We start from the raw sequence: 18,879 nt of genomic DNA, 5'->3' as shown, positions 1-18,879 counted from the left end.
ATGTTTATCATAGAATACCTGATTTTCTGCAAAGAACAGCAAACCTCTATCCACGGTGGTTTGAATCGTTTGTCCAAAGGTCGGGAAGGGAGCATTTGGTTGAGTTGGAACTCGAGCATAGCCTGTACCTTCAAAATAATTTTTGTCTGACTCTTCCTTTCTCCTGTCAACATCAAAGATCACAGGTTAGAACACAGCAGCAAAGGACCACCACTCAAGAGGGTTTATTAATAGGAGATGCTGCTATCTAAAAACCAGAGCAAAGCCCATGCAACATAGCTGTCATGATTTTGTGAAAGAGAAAACATCTTTAGAATGTTAAAATAGCCAGCTATTTGTCCTGGATGTGCTCTTATATGCTATGATAATCAAACCCTAGCTCAAAAAAGCTAACAGTTAAGGGGCACCTGGGTGGCTTAGTTGGTTACGCATCTGACTCTTGATTTTGGCTCAGGCCATGATCTCACAGTGGGTGAGAGTTCAAGCCCCGCATCGGGATCTGCGCTGACGACAGTGCAGAGCCTGCTTGGGATTCTCTCTCCCTCCCTCTCTCTCTGCCCCACCCCTATGCACGCACACATGCTCTCTCCCTCTCTCTCAAAATAAAAATAAATTTTAAAAATAAATAAATATTTTTTTAAAGCGATAATAGTTAAAGAGTCTCCTCTTAACTGTCTATTTAGGAACCATCTACTTAGGAAGATGTGGCCTGGCAGCTGAAGACTTTGAAATGTAAAAAATTATTAACTTGAAACATAATTTTATCCTGAGTAATAAATAGTCTGTCCAAATCCTTTTAACTATAGGGAAGTCAGGAAGCTCAAGACAGCAATTTTCAAAAAGGTCCAGCTGTCAGAGTACCTAGAAAGTCATGGTGCATTTCATGGACCAACATTTTTTTTTTTTTTTGCAACTTCAATATATAATTTTGTGCCTGAATTAGGTACCATCTATTACTGAATATTTTGTGGTAGGAGGCACCAAACCTTTAAGAAGGGTTTATTTTTTTCAAAATTGAGAAAACTCTATCGCTCCAATATTTTATACAAATGAGGAAACGTTGGGAGTGGATTAGCAGTGTGGCGTGCGATCATAATTTAAGATCTGTTGGCCTAAAGCTATCAGTGACATCAACAGCATCCTATTGGCTCATCCCTTTATTATACATAAAATAGTTGCAAGTTCCCCAAATCACAGTTACAGAGACACTAGTGCCTGGTTTTATTTACCTTCTACAAGGCTCTACTTCAGTTGTGTTGAGATTGAAAGTTTTTTTGAAGTTGTACAAGCTCAGAACATTTTCATTGAGGTCATCCAGTTCAATACAACCTTTGTACGGAGGGAACCTTAGTCTGGCGGGAAGCTGAAAAAAAGGAAACCGAAAATCTAATTCAACCAAGGACAGTGGTCAGGTCGATCAAGACCAGTATGAATCCATCACTTTAAACTATCCCTGCAGCCTAGGGGCTAAGAATGTGGACCTTGGAGCCAGAGGCCCTGGCTTTGCTATTCACCAGATGCTTGACCTTGGGCAAGTTATTAAACCCCTCTGTCTCAGTTTCCTCATCCGTGAAATGGGAATAGTAATGCCTTCTTAAATTAATCTACTTGGGGCGCCTGGGTGGCTCAGTCAGTTGGGCGTCCGACTTCAGCTCAGGTCATGATCTTGCAGTTAGTAGGTTTGAGCCCCACGTCAGGCTCTGTGCTGACAGCTCAGAGCCTGGAGCCTGCTTCAAATTCTGTGTCTCCTCCTCTGTCTACCCCTCCCGTGCTCATGCTCTGTCTCACTCTGTCTCTCAATAATAAATAAAACGTTAAAAAAATTTTTTTTAAATTAATCTATTTGCATCTTGATCACTGCACAGAGGAAGTGCTCAAGAACTGTTAGCATTTATCCCTGGATATGCTTTAAGAATATATAGTTAAGTTCATTTTATATATAATGGATAATTAAAATAGAGATGTGAGGTCATTACACCAAATTAAAATTTAAATATTTTCACTCAGTGAAATAACATTGACACTTACTCTAAAGTCAGATGGGTAACCTCCAACATAAAATACAACATTTTCAGGGTCCAGGTTGAGGAGGGTGTTGCTGTTTCCACTCTCCATGTCATGGAATTGGGGTGTTTCAGGTTTACTGGATGTGGCTTTTTTGGTGTAATTTAGGCTTGCAAACTGATAAATTCTGTTTAAAAATAAACAAGATTATATTTAAAAATCACACAAAAATTGAAGAAGTCAAAGCCAAGATACTAAAAATGGGGTTCAGCGGTGGGAGTTTGGTGAGTGTGGGTCAGATTAACAAAGAGCAGTGGTCAATGGGACTTATACCTCTGAAATTTCACCCGGTCCATAACCGCCTCCTGAGTTTCGCTCTCGGTCAAGCTCTGGTCCACTTGGAGTTCAGACTCCTGTTCTCCCAGGTTGTAGACACACGTGAGCTTGCCATCTACAACTGCCATGCCGATATAGTCCCTGGAGGCCTGGAGACAGAAAGGCCACCTTAGTGTACTTCACAGGCACACTGTTTCTCTGAACTCCCCATCCCAGGAGAGTGTATTTCAAATATCTAATGGGTTTTACACAATAAGACTTGGGAAGACAGAATAAAAGAGGTACCTCCTTGTACAGAATGATACAGATAGAACATTTAATTAATAATGTCTGCACTGTCTTTGCTCCTGGTTTATTGCACTCATGTATTCACTCCCCCGTTGGCCAAATCTCCAAATATTTGCCAAGCACTTGCCATAAAGATGAACCAGATATGGACTCAGGTCTCCACTAGAGTTTAGTCTGGTAAGGGAGATAAGCCATTTTTGTTCTCCCTGTATCATGCAATGATCTCTTAACACTTTGCTATGCCTCTGTTGTAACACCTAGAACCCTGTATTATCATGGTCAGCTACGTATGTATCTGTCTTCTCTGTTAGAATACGGCACCTTAGAGTACATATGAAGTTTTCAAATTGTGGTAAAATATATATACAACATGAAATTTACATTCAAGAAACAATTTTTGTTTATCATAAATACAGGATGTGGCACCTTGTAGGTAGATGGTACAAATATTTTGAAGGAATAAAGTAATGTGTGTTTTGTTATAATACAAAGCAGAAAGTCACGTCATAACAAAGCTACAAATAAAGTACCAACACTTCAAAGCATGAGAGAGTGATTAATAATAGTGTCAGTTTTAGGAATCTTCAAATACCACATACACTAATGACAGCCAACTTTCTAACTGACTAGAATTTTCCAGAACAATGTTTCAGACATTTTTTTCCCCCACAGCCATTGTATGCTAACCCAGCCAGTGATTACCTTTTCCTCTGACACTTAAGTTGAAGAAATATATTTTAAGAGGAGGGCTAAAAGCTAAAATGAACTGTTCAAAATGCCTGTAGCAGTTGTGGTTTAAAGAATTTAGAATTAAAAAGAGATGGGCATTAATTAGGCAGGAGAGGCTTCATTTCACTCTGGTCCTCATCCACCCATGGTCCCACCCCTGCAGACTTAAGGGTCTGGGCATTCTGACAAGGACAGGGTCACAGTTTTGTGAGGAAGAAGCACTGCTGATTTCCATGAGACCTTGATATTGCCGCCCCGGTTGTGTACGGAGGGGTGCTCATCTTTCACCCCTGGTGTGTACGTGCTCACGTGTACACACACATGTACCACATGCTGAGCCCACTGGGCAAGGCCTCTCCATCAGATAAGGCCAGCAGGTAACAGTCTGCGATTGATGGAAGACCCCTTGCGGTGCCATCAGAGGTGGTAGAGTCTGCTGATGTGTTGGTGGGACTTCCTCCTGCTACGCCAATGGAAGCAGGAAGTTATGACACACTGGTGACAACACGCCTCAAAAACCATATTGTTTGGGGCCACAATTCAACCCACAAATAGCGGCATTCCCTAGGGTGATGGCGGCTCGATCATCCCAACAGCATTCCTGGGGAAGCCTGCTGCTATGTCATGAGGACACTTAGCAGCCCTACGGAAAGGACCTCGCGGCATGGAAGACGCCTCCTACCGACAACCATCACTAACTTACGAGGTGTGTGAGTCAGCCAAACTGGAAGCAAATCTCCAGCCCCAGTCAAGCCTTCAGATACCTGCAGCCCCAGCCAACATCTCGACAGACACCTCATTAGAGAGACCCTGAATCAGAACCATCTGGGTTAAGCTACTTTGAACATTGTACCATAGAAACAGCATGAAATAATATTTACTGTTGTTTTCGACCACTAAGTTTGGTGGTCATGCAGCAAATATATAACCAACATTCAAAAAAAAAAAAATTCCCAAACCATATTTTTTTAAAAACAAGAGAAATGTCAAAGCAATACCTACATCTTTATTTCCGAGGTACATCACAAACATATTCTCAGTCCCCCCATTTTCTTTTGACTCAGGTCTTTGGAGAAACAAAGAAAGAGATGTGTATCCTTTCAAATCATCTAGGTCATCCGGCAGCCGGACTTCAACTCCAGATTTACCATTGAACCTCATGGGGACAGCAACCTACGAGGGAAAAGATCTAGAGCATTAACCATTCTCCTGTGAGGAAAGGGGGTGTGCTCGCAGTGGTAGCTTGTGCCTCTGATGCGAATCCTTTCAGCTCTACCTTTCCTAGTTGTTATGATAAAGAGCAAAGGAGTGTGCATGACTCCTAGACCTGGATTATAAACTCATGAAGCTGTTTTAGGGGCTGGGTAATAAAGCATCCATGTTCTTCCTGTTTATAGGCCAGAGGTCTATGAGAAGTGCATCTAATTCTCTGTCTCAGAAATGATAATCACTATTATTATCATAGTTGCAACTAGGAGGTTTTTGTGCAGATGAGCTAACGTGTGGAAACACTTAGCATGATGCCTAGTGCCTAGTAGATATGTAATACTTCAAAAATATTTTTAAAATAAATTCTTTAAGGAATCATTCCCCATTAATATATTACATGTTATGGTTGCTTTTATTACAGTCCTTAAAAATGAGTGCATCAGGGCTCTCTAAAAATAGTGAACTGAGAAATCAACCACAGTGCCTTTAGGGTAGTGATACTCTGACTTGGCTTCCCAACCCTCTGTCTGCAAATATCTCACAGGGGGTGGATGAAAAAAGCAAGATGTTTCATTAGTATTATTTTAGGCCAAAACAAATTCTGATAGAGAAGTGTCAGGAATTCAAGTAACTGTCAAGTTAAAATAACAAAGGCTGATGAATTTGATTTCCAGTGAAGAAAATTTGCTATAATCCTGTGTTTAGAACACTGCCCTCGCTGATAGGAACCATTCCTCCACCCTCAATAAAGGTGGATTCTATAACTTTAAAGTTATAACAAGAAAGTAGGTCCTATGCAGCATCATATCAGCACATTCTGCTCACAGAACCCTACCTGAACTTGCAATAACACTTCACCAGGTGAGGCGTGGAGGAGAACTGTTCTTCCTGCCTGCATAAACTCAGTGGGGAGGAAACTGCTTCAGGTCCCTAACATACCAAATCATTTAGGGCATGAAGGTAATGTGCACTTTTGAAGGATGACAGGAGGAAGTGAACTTTCACATTCCAAACAACTAAAGAATTAGAGCAAGAAAGACAACCAGTTTCCGTGTAAACAAACACCTTCCCTTTCTTGATGAATGTGTTAACCTCTCAAAGAAGGAGGCTTAGTGCCTGGCAATGTGGGGACACACCTACCTTATTTGCAGCATCTCTGGCCTGCTGAATTAGCTCCCGGATACGGTCCACGTTGTCAGAGATATTGCCCAGTGGCAACAGCTGTTGGTTGATACTTTCAATCTTGCTCAAAATGTCAGGCAGTTTGTTGGTTAATTTCTTCACTGTTGATGAGATTACAGAACAGAAATTTGTAATTGTGAGTTGAGAAAAGGTTAAATACAGATCTTCTCATTGACAGCATTTGTCAAGTGTTACGTTTGGGTCCCAAATATTGGACAGGATGACTCAGAGTCAGGTGATACCTTTCCTAAATACATCGTGGATTCTATCCTGCAGTCTAGATATCAAATCATCTTTCTTAACCACTACAGAAGAAGATAAATCTTTATTTTTTGAAACTTAATATCAATTGTAATTTAATACCTCATGATTAGGGGACCTATATCTCCACTCTAAAAAAGGGAAACTCAATACCAATGTCAATGGGTTAAAAAAAAAAAATCCCACCTAGACTTTCTAATAGAATACCCATATTCTTTGAAGGTGTTATGTGAAGCAGTTTTCTAATATTTTAATTTCTAATTTCAGACTTTATCAGGGAAGAATTCACATAAACTGACCAAAGTGCATAATAATGGAGAAAATGGATAGTATGTCCTGTCTGAAGAATGCTTGATACCTGAGTTATCTGCGTCAGTGAGAGCCTTGTTGAAGTCTTCTCTCTGTGTGCTCCCATAGGTATCCTTAATTCTTGCCACATCTGTCTCAATAGGGTTGAGCCCATCTAGAACCTCATCTGTGATGTCGTTGGCATTTCTGACCATGCTCTTTGCCCTACTGATCATATCACTGATGTCATCTAAAGCACACACAAAGAGGGAGGTGTAAGTATCTTGAATGCTCGACAAAAGAAGCCAAGTACGGTGGGTAGGGAGATACTGACCTCTCTGTATCCCACGAAGGTCATCTCGGATGGCAGTGATATTGGTATCAATCAATCCTTTCTGAACTGTCATAACTTTCAGAGTTTGCTGTAGGTTGTTGAGAGCTGGACTGATTTCTAAAATTAAATAAAGCATCATGAAGCAATTACCCTATGGATTTTGATCCTCCATTGGTACTGGTGGCCCCTGAAGTAGCCAGCATCTGCAGAGCATTGAGCAGACCTGAATCTCAGAGATGTTCACTATAGGTGCCTAGACCCACAGTTCCAGGGGCCTCCAGTTCCAGAGGCCAGGAGTATACCTGAGCCTGTGGCATCCAGCTGCTTGGAAATGCATCATGAACAAAGTGAGAGGCTTAGTCATTTAGGGGCAGTTCGACTTCCACTTTGGTCAGGGCAAACGTCTCTGCTTAGTGAAGGAAAGGGATGTGCATTGTCTGGCACTAGTCTGGGCTTAATATTAGTAATACTTATTGAATGAATGAGTGAATGAATGAATGATGCCTCTTCAGAGTATAATAAAGTGCTGTTGAGACAGCCTCATCCAAGCAAATGCACTCACAAAGTAGGCATTGTTTGTTTCTGTCCACTTCCAAACTGATATATTTAAGGGGATTCAGTGAAAGGGAGGGAGTTCACAGACATTCCTAGCTGATAACATTGCCACTTTGAGGTAATGGAAAATGACCAGTGAATGCTTTAAGGCCAAAGTGATGATACACGGTTTAAATTGTGATTCCAGGACCGATTTAAATAACAATGTAGACAAATGCCCTATGATCTCTCTTATATGTGGAATCTAAAAACACTCCCCAAATACAAGGAACCTATTAGGGGCTGCCCAAGCCCCTGGTGGGGGGGGGGGGGTGAAGGGGATCAAAAGGTAAAAAGAAGCATGCTGGTAGAAAACAAAAGAAAAAATATCAATGTAGTTTGCATCCTAACCCTACTTAAAACAATTCTCACCTCTTAGCTTATACTTTGTAAAGGGAACAGATGTCATACCAGGGAATTTTAATTCCTGCAATTTGCTAAGCAAATCATTCTATGTTAATACATATTTTTTGTAGGTAATTTTTCATGTATTTAATTTTTAAACATGAGAAAAGATAAATATTACTGTCAGAAGGCATCTAGTCACTCAAAAATGCTGACATAGTTTCTTGGCCGTGAATGAACACAAGAGACCAGAGAAAATCAAGAAACACCACTTTCAGAACACCAGAATTTGGTGAGATTGAGATGGTTTAATTGTTTTGTAAAAAATTAAATACATGGGAAATTTTCAAAGATAAAATGTATGATTCAAAAATTCTCATGCTTCATAGTAGTAGTAATTTTTGGTACTTTTACTTACTAGCATTTTAGGACTTAAGAAAAGTTGAAGCTCTGGTGACCTGAAACTATTATCTGGGCCTTAAATGAGAGACCAGCCCTGGACATACCTCTATGCTGTGTGGGTTCCCAATGCCATGGGCACTGATTACCTTTGAGATTTATGCATATTCATGAGGTTCTAGTTAACTTGGTATATGTTAGAATATTGGGCGGAAACATCAAATCTATTAAATAGATCACGCATTTGCTTCCAGAATTTGCTGTTTCTCCTGGTCTTAACAGGACGTTTTCAAACCCTTGGCTATCCCAGCCTCCCCTTCCCCGCCAGGCTCCAATACCTTGCCGTAGCTTCTTCTGTGTTAGCTTGGCTTCCTTTAATAGTTTATCACTGTCAGAACTCAGGGTTTTTGCTTTTCTTGGAAGATCTTCCTTTATCACAGTCTGAAAGCAAAGCATTTACCAGCCTTAAGCATGTAGCATTCCTTAGGAAATGTGGAGTAAGATTTTTTTCATCCTACTCTAAAAGCCCTTATCTTCAATCTTTAAAGGATGAGGTTCAAAGGTAAGGGGGAAGTTTAAAAAGACTGTTCCTGAAAAGATACAGTTAGGGCTGTACATAGATATGTGTGGCTTGGGGAGGTAGACACTTCCCTGGTGACATACTAACAAATCATGTGATACCTGTCTCATTTTCTCCCTGTTGTTTGTACAATACCCTCAACTGAAGAAAGAGAAGAGTTGCTTTTAAGTTTTTAATATTTGGGAGATAAAAGTCTTTAACCTTCAAGAAGGCCTATCCTCTAATTCTTTGATATTTAATATTTTATGCTTTATTCTTAGATATGGGAATATTATATGGTACATGTAAGATCACACAGGACTCCAAGACATGCCCAGGTGTTAAGGCAAATGACAGGAAATAAATGGTTACCAAATCGTGTACAAAAATTTCCCTCTTCTTTGTGAAATGCCAATACTTAATCATGGTCTAAAATCATACCTAGAAAGAAGCAGGATACCCTACTCATCTTGGCTCAACATTGGTAATCGGTGGAATTTCTATCTGGTTTCACAAATGGCTTTTAAAACTGCGCTATATCTATCAAAACAGTCATGTAAACACAAACGATCCACATCTAGAGCAAGTTCAAGTCTATTCTATATAATAAGTTCTAATTTAAACTAAGGCTTGTTGGGGCGCCTGGGTGGCTCAGTTGGTTAAGGGGCCGACTTCGGCTCAGGTCACGATCTCGCGGTCTGTGAGTTTGAGCCCCGCGTCGGGCTCTGTGCTGACAGCTCAGAGCCTGGAGCCTGTTTTGGATTCTGTGTCTCCCCCTCTCTCTCTGACCCTCCCCCATTCATGCTCTGTCTCTCTCTGTCTCAAAAATGAATAAACGTTAAAAAAATTTTGTTAAACTAAGGCTTGTTTACATTCCTCAGTGCATATGAAAAGAAAGTAAGACAATGAGTCGTCTCCAGAGTGCATCCAAAAAAGGTGCCAGTGCGGGTGCCCACCTGGAGGGCAGACTCAGATGCGCTAGTGGCCTTGTCAGCCGCGTCCTCCGCTGCTCTGATGGCGTTGAGGATATTCTCGTAGGCGGTGGCAGCATCCACTGCACAGCGCACCAGCTCATCCCCACTGGCGTTCCTCTTGATCCTGGAAGACAGTGTGGGTGAAGGGCTCCAACAGCCTCCACTGCCTGCGGCTGAAGGCCCCTTCACCTCCCCCTCCCAGCCTCCTTGATTAGCCTCCTCATCTGGCAAATGGAGACCTGCGCTGGCAAGGGTCTATCTGGGAATCACACCCCCAGCGCAGCTTGGGTTCGGACCCGGGCCCTGGGTCCCGCCCCCCTGCCCTATTCTGGAGCCCCAGCTCAGTCAGGGAGGCGTTCACACTAGGTCCAGCAGCTCCTGCGGTTAGACCTGGGGGGTCACTCACTCCTCCAGCTGCTTTGCCAGCTTCTGTAAAGACTGCGCGTGCGTTTCTGCCTCCACCACCAGGGAGGCTTTACTGGCGGACTGAGAAAGTTCTCTCACTTTGTCACTTAGCTCACGTCTTGCTTCATTTAAAGTGGCAGCTAGTTTTTCATATTCCTATTTTTTTCAAGTAAACAGAGACAGTGTCACTTTAAGCAAAGAACGTATATACCATTTTCTCAAACTCTGTCATAAACTTCATGTTCCCAGGATGCATTATTTCAGTAGTGGCACTGATAATATTTTTGCAAGTTTTACCACCATTTGGACAATTTTCTTAGGGTGGGTACCCCTTCTGATAAATTTTATAAAAGCACGCTGTCATCATTAGCATAAAGTTGTACTAAACCGAAACTTTTTTTTTCTACTCTAGAAATAGCGATAACAAAAGATATTTGCAAAATGCCCATTGGGCTGCTAATGTGGTCAACCTATTATGAGTCCTAAATAAGTTCTGCTAATAAATGCATGCTTGATATTTTAAAAACAGCATTCCAATTTTTTTTGTTATCACAAAAGCAACATCTGCTCACTGTGGGCTAATTAAGTAATACAAATAGACATACAGAGGACACATCATTCACACCCCCCATGCCCCAAGGGTAGCACCACGGTAATGAACATCTTGGTTTATTTCCTTCCATCTAGAAGACATGTATTGCAGAAAAAAAAAAATGTTAACCCAGTTCATAGTTTCCTCATATAGAATCTGAATGTTTTTCAGTGTTCAGAGAACAAGTTTTGCCTCTACCTCCCGGCTTTTCCCCATCAGCTGCAGCAGCGTGTTGGTCTGCAGTAAGGAAGAGTCTGCCGTGGTTAGGTACTTGGTGAAATCACTCTGTAGGGAATTCATTTCTTTAACTTGTCTCTGGCGAGAAGAAGAAGAAGAACCTGTTTGAACTACATGGTATACGACCAGGAAGCACAGGCATATCTACTGCACAACAGCACAGAAATCGTTTCGGAGTCATAATGTTTTCTTGAAACCGAAAGATCATCGAGGCAATTAGAAAGTGCGGGGAAATCAGTTCACTTTGCCGCGTGGGTGTGTTGTCATGGTTTCCTCAAACTACATGCCAACGAAACAACAGTTCGCACCGTTGCAGAAGCTTTCTAAACTGGGGGCAACTGGGCCAGTGAGGCGGAAAGGTAAGTAAGCTCTGGTTTGTGAGGCAGCATGAGGGATTTTCCTGAACAAAGCAGCACCCATCATCGCAACGCCCCACATGCCAGGCCCTGTGAGGTTGGAGAGGCGCTTCAATGAGAGGATACATGGGATCTGAGAAGGCCAAGCTAGGAGCCACCAAAGCTCACACACCCATAAAATCGGATCACGCGCCCTTCCCTTGGTATCATCAGTGACTTCCAACAGCCGTCTAAAGAGGCTTTGGGAATTAAGCATATTGCCATCGACTAAGATATTATTTGTTTTCTTTGACAAGTTCTTCTTTTGGGGGGGTCAGTCCTACATTACTCCACTTTGATCTTACTGTCATTTAATAACGCCTCACATTTATGTTGCTGTTTCAGCATACAGTGTGCACCCCTGAAAAAATATACTGTAGAATCCCAAGCTCCAGATTCTGTCTCTGCAGCTCCTGCATGAGGCCTGTATTTTAATCTATTTCCTGTAAGATAATGGCTTAAAATGCCCTTATCAGTGATTATGATAATGATGTTTACACAGCTGACACAAAAAATCAGTTATTTAAAGCATATATTATATACTCTGATTTAATTATAACAATATTGGTTTAATTTCTCATCTACTTGGCAACATTATTCCTCCAGCACTCTGTCAGCCAGGGGCAGGACTAAAGCAATTTGCTCTGCTTTCTCTGTGGTTTAAGTTCACAATCTATTCTGGTGACTGGGGAGGAGGAATAACTTTGGTTTTGCATTTAATCCCTTACTCCTGTTTGATTAGCATCTGCCGTACAGACAGGTGTGCACAGGCTAGACATACAGACAGGTGCCTGGCTCTGCCGCTTTATTAATGATAAAGACCCCTGCCCCCCTCATCCTTGTCATTAAGAAAAGTGTGCAGATTCTGACTGTGAACCCACCTTGATGGATTCCAAAGTCTTCTCGTTTTCTCGGTTGAGGCCAGTGGCCTGCTTTGCCTGGGCAGTTGCCTCTTGTAGTGCGGCCCGCAGATCACTGAGTTTGGCCTCGTACTCATTTAAAGAATCCCGTATGTTCTTGACAAGTGCACTGTTCTCCACTTGGTGGTTTTCCAGCCAGCTCCTTATCCGATTCAGCACTATAATACAACACATTTTTGTTTTTCACTTGAGAGAGGAGTACCTCTAAGCTAAGCTATAAAGTCTACAGAGGAAGAATGAAGTTTCTACTCATTTCATGGTTTTCCTTGAACTTGCAAGTGAATGGGAAAGGAAACTAACATTTATGGAGCACCTGCTGTGGTTATGTGGGCACACAAAACCACATGAAAACAATGATAGCAGTCTCATGTTTCAGATACGCAAATGGAGAGCCCAAGAAATTAGTTGACCGACCCAATGTTGCATGACCAATCAGCCTTGGCACTTGAACAAGATCTGTAGAGGACAGAGCATGTGCTCCTAACAATGCTATTAACACTACCAACTAACACTACTACTAAATACTACTAACTGCAAACTAACCCTGTCTCCTCAGTCAAAAGCAAAGACTAATAATAAATTTAAACCATACAAATGCTAAAAGAAAACTGCTACCGTCTGCATATTAACCATTGACACATCATTTCACCGGAGAAGAAAGATCAGTATTTGAAAAAATACGCACCAGACTTCTATTTCTCACAGTTTTGAACTAATGAGGCATTTTTCCTAAGTAAAACCTTTAGAGATATTCTGTTAATTTCTACTACACCAGATTTTGGTTCCTGCAATAGTAGTGCTAATATCAATTTGTGATTCAAGACCCCTGTGCTGGTGGGGGTGGCCATTAAAAAATGATATAATGAGAAAGTTGAATGGAGCTGAATGAAGAAAGAATAAAAATGCAGTTAAAAAGGAAAAGGAAATACCAGTGCTGTTATCTTAGGAGAAGAACCTATTTTTTTTTCTTGCATGATAGTAAGATGCTATATTCTACAACCTCTTGGTAGCCTGGAGGAGCTACCCATTCTCACACCATGCTCTAAAAATTGTGAACACCAGGGCGCCTGGGTGGCTCAGTTGGTTAAGTGCCGGACTTCGGCTCAGGTCACCATCTCACGGTTCGTGTGTTTGAGCCCCACATCGGGCTCTGTGCTGACAGCTCAGAGCCTGGAGTCTGCTTCAGATTCTGTGTCTTTCTCTCTGCCTCTCCCCTGTTCACGCTCTGACTCTCTCTCTCTCTCAAAAATACGTAATCATTAAAAAAAATGTTAATAAATAAAAAATAAAAGTCATATACGCTGAAATGACTAACCTAGCCAGCTGTACTGGGGACCTGACATTGCACTTTGCACACTGTATTTCAAGCCCATTAGAATGGGTTGCATACAAGGAGTTGGGAACATCCTTACGGAGCTGAGCGTCTCTTTTTTCAGCTTCTGCTTCTCTCAGGTGCTTTCCAAAGTTGCGGCTCCGTAGCTCTGTCATCATGCGCTCTGCTTCAGCCAACTCTCTGGAAAAATCCCCTGACGGCACATTGTTTCCTTCCCCATCTGTCCCAGAGATCTGCTTCAAGAGAACTAGAAAATATCGAGTAGTTTATTAAACTGGGAATTCTGGACTCCAGTAGACTACTAAAAAAAAAAAAAAAAGGGATTTTTATGGAAGGTTCATATTAGTTTTTCAGTATCATTATAGGATCTTTTTCATAATATTGAACTCTTAAGGAGAAATTCTTTCAGAGCATGGGGGCACAGAACACGCTATGTAATAAAAAAAATATTTAATTGGACTGAGTAACTCCTTACTGTGCACATTCCGGATGACATTTTTAATCTTTGTGTCCAGCTCCTTTGTGCTTTGGGTTGTCCGATCAACATTGTTATGTAATGTCTGTGCTTTTCTAGAATTTATTTGAACCTATACGAAAAATAAATTGATTACTAACAAATTATGTTGATCCGGGGGTGGAGGGGGGGAAACTAACAATATTTTGAGGACAACAACAACAACAAAAAGTTAACGTTATTGACCTAACACATTACCTTTTCTTGCAAAGCTTCGAACTCTCGATTCAGATTACTCAGTTCTTTTTCCAGACCATCCATTTTTAATCCATGATTTGAAATGGCAGAACGGTAGTTGAGTAACTGATTCTGAAAGTAAAATGCAAAATTAATCTCACATTAGAGCAGAAATTTGGAGTTAAGTCCTATCAACTTGGTAATCCCAGTGGTGATATGGAAAGATTCGTTTAGCAAGTCTGATGCTGGTCCACAGGAAATGATTTGGTTCTTTGAAATCAGCTACTTGAAGAATCTACTTTCTGATGTGAGTTGTGATATGGTTCTAAAATAAACTTATAACCGTGAAAAGACAAGAGATACTTTCCTTGAGTTAGTAACCGAACCTTACAGATATGAGGATACCACTTACCCGATATCTTACTTTCCAGACTCTACAAAACGCTCAGTTGTTTTTAACCTATATTTAACATTGTAATACTAAAAGCAGTGCCTGAGGCTAATTTAGTGAAGGAACCATCAGATTCAAAGAATTTCTTAGCAGGAAGGGAACTGAGAGCTCGTTTAATTGAATGCTGTAGAGATGATCATTGATTGCTTAAGGATCAGAATCCAGGTCCCCTGTTTTTTTGGATACTAAACAGTTTCCTTACTTTTAGAGGGTGACATTTCTGCACATAATCTCTAGAGTGGTGATTATTTTCAATTTTGGGGGGAAAAAAACTTGTTAATATCTTGAAGAAATTTACAGGAAAAAGCTATACTGTTACCTCCTATTAACTTGCTATTACCTATACTATTAACTTGCATGTGACAGAGCCAGCACTGGGGGGGAACAACACAGGCTTTACAGCTTAGGTCCAAACACTAGGTCTGCCGCTTTTGAGTTTTATCTCCTTCATCAGTAAATTGGGGATTATCATATTAAGCTGCTGGGTTTTTTGATGATATTATCAAGTGTCACGTACATATGAACACTGAAAAATGTTGTTTTCCTTCTCACACTTCTTCCTAAGGAATTTTCACAGTGTATGTGTGATCTAGGAAGAAGACAGTTCTATTTTAATTTTAATACAGGAAAACTGAGGCATGTCATTCTATGGAGTGTTAGTAGAATACGTACAGTGAGTAAAGCATGGCCTTTGGAATTTGATCTTGGTTCGAGTCCTGGAACCCGCCATGTGCAAGCTGTGTGATAGTAGGCAAGTTACTTAGCTTTAACATACCTGTTAAATGAAAATAAGACTATTTTCCTTATAGGATTCTGTAAGACTTAAATAAAGCACTGAGCACAGAGCCTGGCACATAGGACAGGTACTGAAATGCCGGCTCCCTGCCCTTCATTGAAGAAGTGCAGGGTTATATTCATGACATCAGAGTAACTCCAGGGGCTTCTTTTTCTCTCAAAACATAATGGCTTTTTTCCTCTCTATATTAAGAGCCTGTCAATCATGGACTAAAATTTACCCTGATGGGATGAAAAAGAGCCATTTTTCTAGTATTATTTTTTGCTATATAAAGTTCACTCTTGAACAATACTGGTTTGAGCTGCCTGTGTCCACTTATACATGGATTTTTTTCAATAAATATGTAAGAAGATCTTTTGGAGATTTGCAACAATTTAAAACAAACTCACAGATGGACCATGTAACCTAGAAATACCAAAAAAAAATCAGAAAACCTTAGGTATTATTGTAAGAATACAATATGTAATACATACACAAAATATGTGTTAACTATTTATGCTATTGGTAAGGCTCCTGGTCAACAGTAGCCTGTTAGGAGTCAAGAGTTATATGCAGATTTTCAACCGTGCAGGGGGTCAATGTCCCTAACCCCCATGTTGTTGAAGGGTCAACTGTGTACTCAGCTATAAGCACTAATGGGTTTGGAATCAGCCCTCATTTTAACAGCACTTCTTAAACTTTCCCCAAAGCCTCTTTCACTATGTCCAGTTTAGGGTTTATCTCCTCTACTGAATTCTTTTACTTCAATGAATAAATTTTTTTTCATTTTCATAATTTTTAATTGAATATTTTCATATGTACCTCTTCTTGTTTGGTTTCTAGTGTTTTTAACAGTATTCTAATTTTTTGTTCCTTCTATTGAATTGTTACTCTTCAAAGTAATTTTCAGACTGTCCCAATTTTAATTTTATCTAAAGGGAACTCATCTCTTAGTGGTTGCTTTTGTTGGATGTCTTTCATATTGTTACTTGTCTCTTCCCAATATTTGCAGGTAAATATTGCAAACACACACCCGCAACTCCACTTCTGCCTGCACTCTCTGTGCCCTAACCAATGATCTTATGGTCATCGCCATTCCCACCCTAGATCCTCTAGTCCAGAACCAGGTCTTATATTGGCAGCTTAGGACTTGCACACTATGGTCATGTTGAGGATATCACATTCCAGTACAGATCCTGGTTTGTGAATCATGTCCATCCAGGTCTTGGCTCATAAGGTTGTAGCTTTCCTAGTCTCTCATATAGTCACTGCTCAACAATGAGCACTGGGCAGTTTCAAGATTGTTTTTCAGTCTCCATTCATAGGCAGAAATGCCCTCAGTTTCCTCTAGGGAGCCTGCCTCTGGCCCTGTGGAACTTTAGCCCTATTACTTATCCTCTTGGCCACCTTCTTTCCAAGCACACATAGAATATTCTCCTAGATGAACCATATTCTGGGCTATGAAACAAACTTCAACACATTTTTAAAAACTGGAGTCATAGAAAGTGTGCTCTTTGACCACAACAGAATTGTGTGAGAAATCAATAACAAGAAGTTATCTAGAAAATGCCCAGTTTGGAAATTAAACAACACATTTCCAAATATTCAGGGGTCAAAGACATGTCCCAAGGAAATTTGAAAATCCTTTGAATTGAATAAAAATGAAAACACAACAACTCAAAATGTGTGGAATACAGCTAAAGTAGTGCATTGGGGGAAATTCATAGCATTAAATGCTGATTTAGAAAAAGAAAGGTTTAAATCAGTAAGATAAGCTTTCATCTTAAGAAACTAGAAAATGAATAGCTAATTAAACCCAAAGCAAGCAGAAGGCAGAAAAAATATGAATAACAACAGAAATCAATGAAATTGAAAACAGAAAAACAATGGAGAAAATCAATAAAATAAGATCACTAAAACTGATAAACCTCTAGCCAGAATAATCAAGAAAAAAAGAGATGACATAAATTATCGATATCAAGAATGGATGAGAGGGTATTACTACAAATTTTTCAGGTATTAAAAGGATAATAAGAAAAACTATAAACAATTTTGTGTCAATACATTTGAGAACTTAGATGAAATGAAAAAAGTATTTGAAAGGCACAAATTACCAAATATGACTCAAGAAGAAACATAACCCCAACAGTCCTATATCTATTTTTAAAGATTGAACTTATGGTTCATTTTTTTAAAAATCCCAAAATAAAAAATCTTCCAACATAGAAAACCCCAGGCCCACCATTTAGAGAATTCCTCCATTTAGAGAATTAATACCAATTTAATATAAATCTGATTCTTTTGAATGCAAGATACTCAGCTAAGGGCTCTAGAAGAAAAATTAGCCCAGAATCATTCACTAAGTAAAGAATATTCTTGGGGCTCTTGGGTGGCTCAGTTGGTTAAGCATTCAGCCTTGATCTCAGTTCCGGTCATGATCTCATGATTTGCAAGTTCAAGCCCCGAGTCGGGCTTCTGCACTGACAGAGTGAAACCTGCTTGGGATTCTGTCTCTCCTCTCTCTGCCCCTCCCCTGCTTGTGCGCGCGCTCTCTCTCTCTCTCTCTCTCTCTCTCTCTCTCTCTCTCTCTCTCTTTCTCTCAAGATAAATAAATAAACTTTAAAAAAGAATGTTCACTTAGAGTATTAGTTTTGTATGTTCACTAGTATTTTCCACCAGTAAATATCTAGTTTTCATTTGGATCAGAAAAAGCGTTAAATGGAGTCAACCTCTCTGTCTCCTGCTTGAGGGGTATTCATCATGCAGCATCTATACCCCAAGTATCGATTCTGGACCCAGCATTGTGCTGGGTGCATAGGGTATTTACCCTCAGGTCCTTGGTCTGGGTCTCCAAGTGCTTCATCTGTTCCAAAGTGCCGCTGCTGGCACTCAGGCCCTGCAGCTGAGACTTGACCAGGTGGAGCTCGTCACCCATGGTGGCCAGGTCATTCAAGAGCGTCATCACACAGCTGTCACAATCTGTAGGGGCCACAATCAAAGGCAAATGTGCCGTGGGCTGAAGCCACAAGAATGCAAACAGAATACGAGGGCTTAAAGCCCAGTTAATATGCACATAGATCATCACAGTCAAAAATCACAATCCTGGACTTCTCAGGGAGGGATGCAGATTCTGCCCAAGAGAGATCTCTGGACAGGAAGCACTTTAAAAAGAAGCAGTGGAGTGGGGGAAATGGGTGAAATGGATCAAAAGGTACCAACTTCCAGTTATAAGATAAATAAGCCGTGGGGATGTAATGCACAACATGGTGACCATAGTTAACAACACTGTATTGTATATTTGAAAGCTGCTGAGACAGTCTGTCTTAAAAGCTCATTACTAGAAAAAAATTGTTAACTATGTGAGGTGATAGCTATTAACTTACTGTGATAACCATTTTGCAATATATACATACATCAAGTCATTACGTTGTGCACTTTTATACAATGCTGCACGTCAATTATATCTCAATAAAATTGGAAGAAATGGTGATTCTATGCAACTTGTTACTTATTTTGTATGTGGAAAAATAATAATAAATAGCTTTTATTTACCGAGAGCTTGCTATTTGCCAGGAATT

General features: G+C 40.4%; 1 protein-coding gene across 8 annotated transcripts in view; it reads right to left on the bottom strand.

The window, feature by feature from the left end:
- LAMA3 (laminin subunit alpha 3) overlaps positions 1-18,879 on the bottom strand; it is a 273,867-nt gene that overhangs the window by 35,504 nt on the left and 219,484 nt on the right. For all 8 annotated transcript variants that reach the window (XM_045041820.1, XM_045041821.1, XR_006588064.1 and 5 more), the window contains 17 exons: positions 18,129-18,280; positions 14,097-14,207; positions 13,860-13,971; positions 13,464-13,631; positions 12,013-12,209; positions 10,698-10,814; positions 9,909-10,063; positions 9,485-9,626; positions 8,308-8,410; positions 6,632-6,748; positions 6,368-6,547; positions 5,707-5,849; positions 4,360-4,530; positions 2,338-2,489; positions 2,029-2,191; positions 1,230-1,363; positions 19-163 (listed from right to left, as the gene is read on the bottom strand). In XM_045041820.1, coding sequence (XP_044897755.1) covers positions 19-163; positions 1,230-1,363; positions 2,029-2,191; positions 2,338-2,489; positions 4,360-4,530; positions 5,707-5,849; positions 6,368-6,547; positions 6,632-6,748; positions 8,308-8,410; positions 9,485-9,626; positions 9,909-10,063; positions 10,698-10,814; positions 12,013-12,209; positions 13,464-13,631; positions 13,860-13,971; positions 14,097-14,207; positions 18,129-18,280 — 2,462 coding nt within the window. The remainder of the gene's footprint in view (positions 1-18; positions 164-1,229; positions 1,364-2,028; positions 2,192-2,337; positions 2,490-4,359; positions 4,531-5,706; positions 5,850-6,367; positions 6,548-6,631; positions 6,749-8,307; positions 8,411-9,484; positions 9,627-9,908; positions 10,064-10,697; positions 10,815-12,012; positions 12,210-13,463; positions 13,632-13,859; positions 13,972-14,096; positions 14,208-18,128; positions 18,281-18,879) is intronic.

The sequence above is a fragment of the Felis catus genome, chromosome D3 (assembly GCF_018350175.1).
Source record: "Felis catus isolate Fca126 chromosome D3, F.catus_Fca126_mat1.0, whole genome shotgun sequence".
Lineage (NCBI taxonomy): Eukaryota > Metazoa > Chordata > Mammalia > Carnivora > Felidae > Felis > Felis catus.
Note: the sequence above shows the minus strand (reverse complement) of the source record. Positions and strands in the feature narration are given on the sequence as shown.